The following is a 12,220-nucleotide window of genomic DNA, read 5'->3' on the forward strand; positions in this document are numbered from 1 at the left end:
CTCCTGTTCCATGTAGTGAATTTTACATCATTCTTCCCTCAGGTGTGTGGGGAGGTGCTGTCAGGGTGCAAGCAGCAAGAGGCAAACTGAGTAGGGGCAGAGTGAGTGAACTGAGCTGGGGACAGGCAGAGGTTCAGCTGGGGCAGGATCAGAGTCCCTGTGTGCAGTGCCAGGCTGGAGGAACAGGCCTGGCTGCTCCTGCCAGCCCAGCAGCTCTGCACAGACAGCAGGGGCCTTTACTGGGAGTGGTGTTTGAGAAAAACCCAGCAGAAGCACAGGAAGCACCTGCTGGAGCAGGGAGGTGGCCCAGGCTGCTGTGGGGAGGAAAGGAGGGGTTGTGGCTGAGCTCTGTCCCTGACTGGCACTGCTGGGGCACCTCCAGGAAAAGACAGCAAGGGGCTGGCATGTCCAGGGAAGGGTCTGGAGCCCCAGGAGGGGCTGAGGGAGCTGGGCAGGGGCTCAGCCTGGAGCAAAGGAGGCTCAGGGGGCCCTTGTGGCTCTGCACAGCTCCTGACAGGAGGGGACAGCCGGGGGGTCGGGCTGTGCTCCAGGGAACAGGGACAGGAGCAGAGGGAACGGCCTCAGGCTGGGCCAGGGCAGCTCAGGGGGGAAATTCCTTCCTGGGAGGGTTGTCCAGCCCTGGCACAGCTGTCAGGGAGGTGGAGTGCCCATCCCTGGAGGGGTTTATAAACTGTGTGGAATGTGGCATTTGGGGACAGGGGTTAATGGTGACCTTGCAGTGCTGGGGAATGGTTGGATTCCATCTCCATTTCCCAGCATTGATGTGTCTGATCCTGCAGCTCTGGCTGGGCACCCACAGGGACTCCAGAGGTGTCCCAGCAGGGCTCAGGTGTTGGACCCTGGCCCTTGGCATAGACTTTGGGCTGTTTGGGCTTCTGGGGAATCAAAACTCCCTTAGCTGGGGAGTCCTCAGGGCTGGAGTGTCTGGGGGTGCTGTCAGGTACCTCCCTGAGCCTTTTGAATTCGTTGGTGCTGCTCTTTCCAGTTTTGGAGGCTTTGCAGGCAGATCCATCCACACACGCATTCCATGGGCCAGAGAAACTGCTGAGCTCATCTGGTGCTTTATTCATATAATCCATTGCAGTAAAAATGAGATTTCCTTTGAAGGACCAGAATTCTTGTGTCCCTTTATCCTTTAGGACACCCTACAGGACAGCCCTCAGTCTCTGGGTGCCCGTGGGTGATGATAAATCACTTCTGCTTTAGTGTTGCCACAGTTTGTGCTGGGTTTGGAGAGCACAGCCATTAAAGCCCCATAATTCTCTCTTGGATTAAATGATGAAGAGACACCTCACTGATAGGGAGTGAGGCTGCAAAGTTTATTTGATGGATACATTTTTCTGGGGAGTGACTTGTAAATCTCTGTGCCCTTGCAAAGGGCACACACAGGATGGAAACATAACTCAGGAATGAGAGAGTGGGAGTCTGATAATAAAGGGAAAAAGCCAGAAAGAAATGCATGACCTGTGCCAGGAAATCCTCAGAGAACCCATGGATCAGCATGGACAGAGCAGGTCTCTCATCCCCCTGGCCCCCAGGCTCTTGAGGTGCTGCTCAGGTGCTTACAGGGGTGCCAGAGTCAGCCCAGCCTCCCCAGGGTGCTGTGCCAGGGGTGCTGTCTTTGCCCAAGTTAGTGCAGCAGCTGGAATCAGCTTTTCCAGGGAGATGTGCTCTGCTGGGGGCTGAGGGCAGGAGCAGAGCCAGAGGGATTCAGGAGAGTCCCTGCCCTCCTGGGATCCACCAGTCCTGGCAGGTTATCCCTGCCTGGCTGGTGGTTTGTGTGCTCAAAGGGTTGTGGGCAAACCCACTCCCTGCTCTGCGTGGATGTGGCAGGTTTGGTGTAAACTGTTTTGGGAAAGTTCCCCTCAAACTTTAGGGGATGTTGGGATTTTGTTCTGCTGCTTATAAAGCTGGCAGGCTAATGATGAGAGTCCAGATGAAAAATGCTGAGAGAGAGAAATTAATTAATTCCAAAACTGACTTACAGTAGTTTTAGGAATATGAAAGTTAGTCCTTTAATCTCAGCGTGTGCTGGAGACACTGCTTTCTTCTCCAATAAAGCTCTCATTTAGTGCTGTCAGCTTTCTATGGAATAACCATTAGTCCTGTCACTTCCTCAGGACTGAGCCTGGCTGCTTGAAAATGCACTGAGCCCTGCTCTGATTCCAAACCAGCTTTGCTACGTGAGGCTGGAGCAACATCCACAAACACCTCTTTTATCTGGGCTTTGCAGCAGAGCTGTAATTTTCTGTTCTGCAGCGTCAAGGCAACCAGAAGGGAGCTGAGGACCTGGATTCACACTCCAGGCTTTGTTTTTTATCTTTAAAACAGACCAGCCCCCAATCTAAAGCCTCAGATAGGATTTGAGTACATCAAGGCACATCAGGGAAATGTGAAGTGACAGATTGGGAACAAAAGCTTGTTTGGAGGCAGCTGATTTCATCCGGGGTCCTGAGCACCTGGTCAGGTGTGGGTGGGCTGCAGGAGCATCCAGCTCCCCCTCCCTCCTGTGGCATCAGGAGTGGGACTCAGGTGGTGTTTTCACATGGATGCTACATTTGAGCTGCTTGTGTTTTCCTTCTGAAAGGTCTCTGCCTGTTCAGGACTGTGCCATGTGCTGGGATTTCTTTTGATCACATCCCCTGTGGAGCTGCACGTTCTGTGTTTGCAGTCAGGGCTCAGCCCCTTGCTGTGCTTGGGGAGCTGTGCTCAGCTGCCCTTCCTGCATTCAGTCCCTTGCTGGGAAGGGCTCAGCTGCCCTTCCTGGAGCCCACAGGGACCAGCACAGCACAGCCATGGCCTGGGCTGCTTCCCTGACACACCTGCTTGCAGTGGCCTTGAGCTGCCCTGTGTGTTTGTGTCTCAGCACTCAGCAGCATCCCGAGGCCTCAGCAGTGGGGAGCTTGGCTCAAGTGTTTAATCTTGGCTCAGGTGTCAGCAGCTCACTGCTCTCAGCAGTGCCCAGGGCACTCCCAGCCCAGGCTCTGGGTGCTGCTGCTCTGTGGGTGCTGCAGAGCTGCTCCCTGGCTCTGGCCTGGTGTCCCCTGTGCTCTTCTCAGCCCTCCTGTGCCAGGTGTGTTTTGGATACAGGTGTTTGGGAGGGGGATTTGTTACAGAACCACAGAAGGGTTTGGGTTGGAAGGGACCTTAAAAATCATCTTGTTCCTTCCACTTCCCCCAGAGCAGCTTGCTCAGGGCCCCATGCACTGTTCATTTCAGTGTTGTCCCCTCTGCAGGTGTGTCAGGAGTGAAGGCAGCCCGGCTGGAGGAAGCTCTGGCAGTGAAGCACTGTGCCCTGTCCCTGGTGGGGGAGCCCATCATGTACCCCCACATCAACCAGCTGGTGAGGCTCCTGCACCAGCAGGGCATCTCCACCTTCCTGGTCACCAACGCCCAGTTCCCCGAGGAGATCAGGTAAGAGCTGCAGGGAATTCCTCCTCAGACACTGCAGTGCTGACCTGTGTCCCCATGCCATGCTGTGCCCCTCAGAGTCAGTCTGCACAAGCACTGGCAATGAAAATCCCCCTCAGCATCTGATTTTAACCTCAATCTCCTCATGCTCCTTCTCAGCCCTTTCTCTCTCTCAGTTTGATTTTTTCTGTACCTCCTAAACAAACTGTGATTGCTGCTGGAAGTGGAGAGGCTGGAATGTGGCACCTGTGAAGGAGTGGCAGGAGGGGAGCAGTGAGTGAGCTGTGCTTTGTGCCTGGGGCAGGAATAATTTCTGTCCTGCCAGGCAGAGCAGGGCACTGAGCTCAGAGATTGCCTTTGGGGCTGATCTTTGTTCTGAGCCCAGAGCAGCAGCTGTAAAGGCTCAGCCCACAGCTCTGCCCAGCCCAGCATCCCCAGCAGGGTCAGGATCAGGAGGGTGACAAGCACATGTCCATCAGCAAAGTGGGATCTGCTTCACCTCCCTCAGGGGGACTTGAATGAAGGCTTCCAAACACTTCAATGAACTCTTTCAGAGTCTTTCTAAAGGAAAATAATCCCTTTTTCTGATGCTGTGGAGCATCCAGGCTGTTGTTACCAAAGTGCAGCACATGGGGGAATGCAGCTCCAGGGAGGCTGGGGCTGCTCACAACCCCAGCAGTTGGGAACAGCAGCAAATCCAGCCCTGGAGCTGTGGCAGGGTGGCCTTGGTGTGACCCATGAGGGTGGCCAGGGTGGCCTTGGTGTCACCCAGCTCATGCCAGCTCCTCTCTGTGCTCCTGGGACAGCTTCCCTTGCACTCATGGTCTGAATCTGGCACTGAGGGGGGAGTGCAGGCACTTTGGGAGTGAGTAATTATACACTACAAAGGCATTCCAAATGATTGAATAATTGTGTAATCAAGTTACTTTAAGTCATGTATTATGTGCCTGGTAGATAGAAATTGCTCTTCCCTAAATATAGCAGTTTAAAAAGAGAGCACACACTCTATTTGGAAGCTGCACTTTTCGGATCTGCTGAATCTTTTTAAAAAGAAACAAAAAAGAAGGGGATAAAATGCTAGTCTTGCTGTCTTAAAAATTGCAACTGATCTTTGGCTCATCAAAGCAGATGATTTGCTTAATATGGGAACTGAAGTTGGCACCCAGCTCACTTCTGTGCTGTCAGCAGAGGAGCTGCAGTCAAAAAGTTCATCCTGCAATAGGCAGGGTGACCTCAAGAGAGCTGAGAGGGACTGGGGACAGGGGATGGAGGGACAGGACACAGGGAATGGCTCCCAGTGCCAGAGGGCAGGGATGGATGGGATATTGGGAATGAGGAATTGTTCCCTGTGAGGGTGGGCAGGCCCTGGCACAGGGTGCCCAGAGCAGCTGTGGCTGCCCCTGGATCCCTGGCAGTGCCCAAGGCCAGGCTGGGCAGGGCTGGGAGCAGCCTGGGACAGTGGGAGGTGTCCCTGCCATGGCTGGATGAGTTTTAAGGTCCCTCCCAGCCCCTTCTGGGAGAGGGCAGTGTGGCCTGGGGTGTTGCTGGATTCAGGACAGGGGCTCCAGTGGGTGCCCCCTGTGCCTTCCTCTCTTCCTCCTCCTCTCCTCGGGCAGCAGCTCCACCTGCCACAGGCTCACAATAAACGGAGGGAGGTTTTACAGCAGGTGAGCTCCTGTACCTGGCTCCTGTCTCTGACCCATGGCTGTGAACACCCCTCGTGTGTGGGTTTGCCTTTATGATCAATAATAATGCCAATAATGAGCAGATGATTATTAATGCTCACCAGCAGATGCTCATTTGTGATGTTGCTGTTCCTGGTTCTTGTGGGCTCTGTCCTGCCTGCCTGGTGAAGTGGATTTATTTGATGGCACAGCTCAGCTGAAGATTTCAGCTCAGGATTCCTGCCCACACCCCTGTGTAAATGCCATGGATTTGGTCTCCTGGATTTCACCTCAGGTGTCTGAGCTAGCAGATCCATCCTGGTGCCACACAGCTGCATTTGCTGTTGTTCTGCACTGGAGCTGTCCCAGGAGCACCAGTCTGTGTCCTGGTTCTCACTGCCCCTCTCTCCTTGTTCCCCCTTGGCAGAACATGCCCAGCTCACCTCGGATCCCAGCCATGCAGAGCCCTGTGGGCCATTCCTGTTTGGGGCTGAAATCCCTCCCTTGCATCACTTCTAATTCCTTCATTTCCCCCTTGCTGACTGTGAGTCTGGCTCCTGCCTGTCCCTAGGTTTGAGATGATTTTTCTCAGCCCCTATTTGTAAAGCACCTGCTCCATCTTCACTGGGTCCCCTTTTAATTAAGCAAAGACAGCACTCAGTAAAGAAGGAGTTTGGCTCAGTATTCCTGGAAACTGAGCATTTCACATTTGGTCATTTTGGACTCTGTGGCTTTGAGTTGCCAGTCCAGACAAACTTGTTTACAAAAACTGAAATTTTAACCTGAAACATTCAGTTTGTTCTGGATTATTTTGTTTTGCTGTCTAAATACACACACAGAGAATGTGTTCCAATGGTCGGTTGAGTGGATTTTTCTGGACACAGAGAGCTCTGGTCCGTCTCTCTCTGGCCAGTTCTTGCCCCTGTCACCTTTGGGTGACAATGTATTTTAGGTGGCGCTGTTTGGTACCTGAACAATGGCTTCTGATTTCTCCTCATCTCTAGAGAACCAAATGAAGCTGGGACTGGTGCCTGCTCATTGCAGACTTCACACCAAGCACTCCCAAAATGCTGCCCCAGATGCTGGGAGCTCTGTGTACACTGTGGTTGTTGATGCTGCAGCCCTGGGGTGGAGGTGCCACGAGGGTTGTGTGTCACACTCACTGCCTTGGTCACTTCTGCCAGGGGAAAGGCTCTGTCCCCACCCCTGGAGGTGGCACTCAGTGCCTTGGGCTGGTGACAAGGTGGGCATCAGGCACAGGCTGGGCTTGGTGACATTCAGGGGCTTTTCCAGCCTCAGTGATCCTGTGTCACAGACATGTTTTATAGAAAATCCTTTCCTTAGGATTTTTTCCTCCTGAGAAGCTGGGAGGCCTCAGGAACAAAATGTAAACATTGATTATCTGCTGCTGTGGAATGCAACAGGTGCATCTGGGATTGGCCCATGTGGATGTTTCTAATTAATGGCCAGTCACAGTCAGCTGGCTTGGACTCTCTGTCTGAGCCACAAGCCTTTGTTATCATTCTTTCTTATTCTATTCTTAGCCAGCCTTCTGATGAAATCCTTTCTTCTATTCTTTTAGTATAGTTTTAATGTAATATATATCATAAAATAACAAATCAAGCCTTCTGAAACATGGAATCAGATCCTCATCTCTTCCCTCATCCTCAGACCCTTGTGAACACTGTCACAATCCTGGGATTCTGAGGGAGCTCCTTTCTAGGCTCTTCTTAATCCCTTTGGTCCTTTTGCTGCTGGGCTGTGGTGCTGCTGCTCCTCCCTTATTCCTTTGGCATTTATGGAAGGGATCAGCCTCCAGCCAGGCTCTTCCCACACCAAAGGAGGTTCAGTCCCTGCAGGAGTTCCCAGTGCTGGCTCCCAACACTTGGGGCCAGAAGGGCTCTGCTCCAGGATTTCTGTGGAAGGAGAAGGCTGTGGTTTGTGTGTGGCTTTATTTTGTAAACAGCTTTGCTATCCCTTCAGAAATGTCACTGATGATCCTGCTGCAGGTCAGGGCAGTTCAGCATCTCCAGCAGTAGGAACTGCCTGAATTAGGGCTGAATTTAGAGTCACAGAATCCCTGAGGTTGGAAAATCCCTCCAGGATCATTGAGTTCCAGCTGCACCCAATCCCTGCCCAGAGCACTGGGTGCCACCTCCAGGGATGGGCACTCCAAACCTCCCTGGGCAGCCCCTGCAGTGCCTGAGCCCCCTTTCCATGGGGAAATTCCTGCTGATGTCCATTTCTGTTGAATGGATTGTCTTCCCATGGGCCAGATAGATCATGGAGAAAGGGCACAGCTTTGTGGGTTGCAGAACCTCTCTGTGCCTCAGCTGAACCCCTTCCTTTGGGAAGCCTTTCCCAATGTGTTACAGCCCCACTGGAGAGAGAGCTGTGCTGGTGCAGGGAGGAAGTGACAAAGGCATTGTCAGCCAAGGCTGTGTGAGAGTTCTCAGCCTTGGGGCTGTTTGTTGGGGTTATAACACCTTGCTGCTGATGGCAGAGATGACCCTTCCCTGGAAACACTGCCCAGTTCCTGTTCCTGTTTTGGTAGGAGAGCACAAACTGAAGCTGCAGGTTTGGAAAGCAGCAATTCCCTTTTCCCTTTGCAGGAAGCTGGAGCCTGTGACCCAGCTCTACGTCAGTGTGGATGCCAGCACCAGGGAGAGCCTGAAGAGGATTGACAGACCCCTCTTCAAGGACTTCTGGGAGAGGTTTCTGGACAGCCTGAAGGCCTTAGCTGAAAAGGTACCCACTTAAGCATGGATTTTTAAATGGCTTTTTCCTTCCTTCTGTACTCTGCTGACTCACCACCTCCTTTTCTTCCTTCTCACCTTACCTGCTTCTACTTTCTGCAGAAGTAGAAGACTTGAGAGGCTCTAAGATGGACCATGGAGTGGGTTCTAGGTGTGATGGGAGTATATTTCCATGGTTGGGGTGTTCAGGTGTGTGAAGTGCAGCAGGTTTGGGTGGTTTTCCAGAGCAGAATGTGTGTGTCAAATGGAGTAGTAAATGCTGTGACTAAAGGGTGCTGTGAGGGATGAAGAGATTATCAAATAATAGATTTCCTAACAAAGGGGTTACACTAAAAGCAGGCTGCTGAAGGAAAGCTGGAAATTCAGGGAAGAGTTGTAAATCCCCTGTGTTCCTTTGCTCTGGTTCTCAGAGGCTCCCTTGAAATGGCAGCACATGAGGGACATTAAAATGTGTGTGCTGGAGTTTGGTAGCTCTGTCACCCTCCTGCCCCACAGAAATTTGCTTTTCCTGGGAGGTTGAGCCATCCCAGGGGATCTGAGCACAGCAGCAGGAGGGCTTTGCCCTGTGTGTGATGGATCAGCAGTGCCTGGGCCCTGGGTGTGCCAGGTGAGCTGTGCAGTCACTGGTGCAGCTCTCCTGGGCCCAGCAGCACTGAGGGGATGAGAACAGAGCCATGTCTGCCTCTTGTTCCTGCTCCTGGGCTCTGGTGGGAGCCAGGGCTGTGTGGACTGATCATTGACACGTTGCCTGCTGGGATGGACAGCCAGGAGAGACTGCTGCTTTGGAATAATGAGGTTTTGTAGGCATAATGAGCTTCCCAGCTGTCTCAGGAGGTGGTGTTGGAGCATTCTCTGCCAAAGGAACTTAGATTAGTGGATGTGTGAGGCTCAGAGGAATTGAGTGGCACTTTCTGCTGCATGTGGGCAGCATGGTCAGGTGCTTTGTGTGTGGAGATGCAGCTCCTGTGCAAAACCTCAGGCCAAACACCGAGGGCATTAAAATCAAGTGCAAACAAATTCTCTGTGAGCAGGGAGATCTGTGGGAAGGAGAAGAGCTAAAATACTGAAGGTACAAAATACTGAAAAAGCCTTTTGGGAAGTTGCTTTTGCCCATCATTTCTTTCCTGTGCCTCTCTTGACCCTGAGTGTTCATTACTGGGAGAAGTTTCCTTGCAAACAATTGAAGGTGAAAGTATTGGCAAGTCTGTCCATACAGCTAAAAATACCCTGGTCAAGGTGAAGAGGAGAGGAGAAAGCAGCTCCACTAGCAGGTGCATTTTCTCCTCCAAGCAACTGCACTTTGAAGGGTCCTTGAAACACTGATAACACAAGAGCCAATTAATGGTTGTTCCAGTTGAAGCCCTGCTCAGCTGCACGAGGCAGCAGCACATGTGGGGGCAGCAGGAACTCTTGGGGAAGCTGCTCTTTGTTGGTTTTCACTTAATCCCAGAATCAGTGAGGTTGGAAAGCCCTCCCAGCCCATCCAGTCCAAGCTGTGCCCAGAGCACTGTGTGCCATTCCCAGCCCTTCCTTGGACATCTCCAGGGGTGGGGACTCCAACCCTCCCTGGGCAGCCCCTGGCAGTGCCTGAGCCTCCTTTCCATGAGGAAATTTTCCCTGATATCCAGCCTGAATCTGCCCTGGCACAGCTTGATGCCATTTCTCTTTGTCCCCTGCTCCCTGGGAGCAGAGCCACAAGGTCCCCCCTGATTTTCTGCAGGCTGAGCCCCTTCCCAGCTCGCTCAGCCTCTCCTGGGGCTCCATTCCCTTCCCTGGACACCCTCCAGCCCCTCAGGGTCTGCCCTGTCCTGAGGGGCCCAGGGCTGGCTCTGGGTTGGAGGTGCCCCAGCAGTGCCAGCACAGGGGACAAGCTCAGGATTCTGGTACCCAAAACCTCCAGGTGCTCCTGGGCATCAGCAGCAGCTCTCTGTCCCCTCCCAGCTGCCCTGTGGGACTGTCACTGTGGGAGGTGGTGGCAGCCAAAGCACCTGTGAGTTCCTGGGACACGCAGGCCCTTCTCCAGGCTGGGTGTGGAATGCTGCTGCTGGGGAGGTGATGGTAATTTATCGGGAAACAAATACAAGCCCCAGTTTTTCCCAGTGCCTGACAACCCTTCCAGGCTGATTCAGTCCTTCCCAGGTGGAGAGGAGCTGGCACTGCAGCTCATCTGAGTCACTGCTGAGCAGTCATGGGCACACTGAAAAATAAAAGTGGGCAGGGGAGTTTATAGGAATGTGAGTTGTACCTGCTGTGATCGCCCTTGTGATCACCTTGGGAGGTGCTGGTTCTGCTCCCTGCCTGGGGTTGCAGGGGTGGGTGGTGGCAAAATAATCCTCTGCTTTGGCAATCCAGACTGAGAAATGGGAGGGAAAGGAAGAGGGAAGGACATGGTTTTATGTGACAAAGGAGAGAGGATGTTTGTCTTGGCTGTTCTCTTTGCTCCAGCCAAATCCCAGGTCCTGTTAAATATGGGAGGGCCTAGGCAAAGATGGACTTCAAATGTCTCTTACCTCAGTGAGGTGGTTATAGAACGCAGGAATCCTGGTTTGGGTTGGAAGAGACCTTAAACTCACCCCATTTTAACCCCTTCCACCAGCCCACACTGCTCCAGGCCCCATCCAGCCCAGCCTTGGCCCAGTTATGCTGATAATGGATTTCATGCTTTTAACTGAACTCCTGCACAAAGTTCTTGAGCCTCGGTAAAAGGGTGAATTTAATAACAAATTGTTCCCAGGATGATCTGACAAGCCTCATCCAACATGTTGGGGATTAGTTGCTACATCCATTTTCAAAGGAAGCCCAGGAAGAAAAGATAAAAAGCTTTTGTGCTATTTCTCTCTGCAGCAAACAACATGAACGCCCCCCCCCCTTTGTCCAGTGCTACTTGGAGCAAGTTTGATCCTTTCTAGAGCTGCTCTCATTGAAATGATCTTCATGTTACATTTTCTGTGCTGAGAAGCACTTTTTGAGAGAGGAGTTTATGTTAAACAGCAGGTGGACTCCCAAAGGCTCCTTTGTTTCTTGTCCTGATTCCTCTACCCCTGAAATTAAATGGAGAGGGAAAGGAAAGACAAGAGCATGGGCAATTTAGGCTGTGCCCTTCCAAACACCACATTTGAGTTTTGGAACCTCACCCTCTGACAGCCTTGAGTTTGTGAGAGTGATTGAGAGATGGCTTGGCTTGACAGACAAGTGCTTGGAGCAGGCACTGAGGATGTGAGTCCTTGTCTGATCATCAGGATGAGAAATCTCTGCTGAAAGGTGTTTCTTCCAGCCATTGCTGCTTCCTGATCCATACCCAGTGAGGAATGGGCTGCAAACCAATGATGAGGGCTGGGCCTGGAGCAGAGCCTGGGCCCTGCTCTGCCCCTCCCTGCACACAGGGACAGCCAGGCCTGAGGGCCCCTCTCAGCTGGGGCTCCTCTCCAGCCTGAGCAGCCGCAGCTCCCTCAGCCTTTGCTGGGCACAGAGATGCTCCAGGCCCTCCTCATCCTCACAGCCTGAGCTGGCCCCGCTGCAGGAGCTGCTGTCCCTGCTGTGCTGAGGATCCAGAGCTGGACACAGCACCCAGAGCTGCCCCCAGGGCTGGGCAGGGGGGCAGGATCCCACCCTGACCTGCTGGGAAAGCTCCTCCTGACCTGGGTGAGCAAAACAGCTCTTGAATAAGCGGCTGCTGGTCCATGGGTGTCCATGGGCTTGCTGAGCTCTGGCTGAAGGTCCTGCTGTCACTCATGCTCTGAGGAGCATCTCCCAGCCCTGGTGTGGTGTCACCTTATTGAAGTGGAGGGAGAAGACCCATCTTCCTTGATCAGCATCGACTCCGTTTATTGACTCAATCAGTCACTTTTTATAACCGTGTTAATTAAGTTCATGCATATTGCAAACCCGAGCTCACAATAGGTCAGAGATAACACACCAACCCCTCCTTTTGTTTCCAATACCAAGATTTGTGTTCTCAAAACTTGCTTTTACTTTCCCAAAACAGCTAAAGATAGAAAATCTACTTGTTATGAGAAAGCTGCCTGAGATGCAAGGTTCTCAAGGCCTTCATGTTTGTCACTTTTACTTGTAATTAAAAACAACCTGAGAACTTCTACTGTTTACAGAAACAGGCTGTGAGAATTTACTCCTCACAGCTGCCTTCTAAGCCATTTCTGAAAAAAATCTCCAACATCACCTCTTCTGTCTGTACCCCTTGAGCTCCTCCTGGCCCATGCAGGGGCTGGCCTGGCAGGACTGGCTGTGCTGCCAGAGCCAGGCAGGGCTGAGCTGGGACCTGCCAATGTGCCAGTGTCCTCTCAAGCAGCCTGGAGCCATGCACAGAGCAGGAATGAGCCCTGCAGGTTAATGGGATGGTGTGGCACTGCA

At 52.5% G+C, this 12,220-nt stretch overlaps 1 protein-coding gene across 3 annotated transcripts in view; it reads left to right on the forward strand.

Moving 5' to 3' along the window:
• The window catches only part of LOC135456008 (S-adenosyl-L-methionine-dependent tRNA 4-demethylwyosine synthase TYW1-like), a 99,782-nt gene that overhangs the window by 47,427 nt on the left and 40,135 nt on the right, over nucleotides 1-12,220 (forward strand). For all 3 annotated transcript variants that reach the window (XM_064729595.1, XM_064729594.1, XM_064729596.1), the window contains exons 13-14: nucleotides 3,258-3,435; nucleotides 7,709-7,844. In XM_064729595.1, coding sequence (XP_064585665.1) covers nucleotides 3,258-3,435; nucleotides 7,709-7,844 — 314 coding nt within the window. The remainder of the gene's footprint in view (nucleotides 1-3,257; nucleotides 3,436-7,708; nucleotides 7,845-12,220) is intronic.

Source organism: Zonotrichia leucophrys, chromosome 19, assembly GCF_028769735.1.
Source record: "Zonotrichia leucophrys gambelii isolate GWCS_2022_RI chromosome 19, RI_Zleu_2.0, whole genome shotgun sequence".
Taxonomy (NCBI): Eukaryota; Metazoa; Chordata; class Aves; order Passeriformes; family Passerellidae; genus Zonotrichia; species Zonotrichia leucophrys.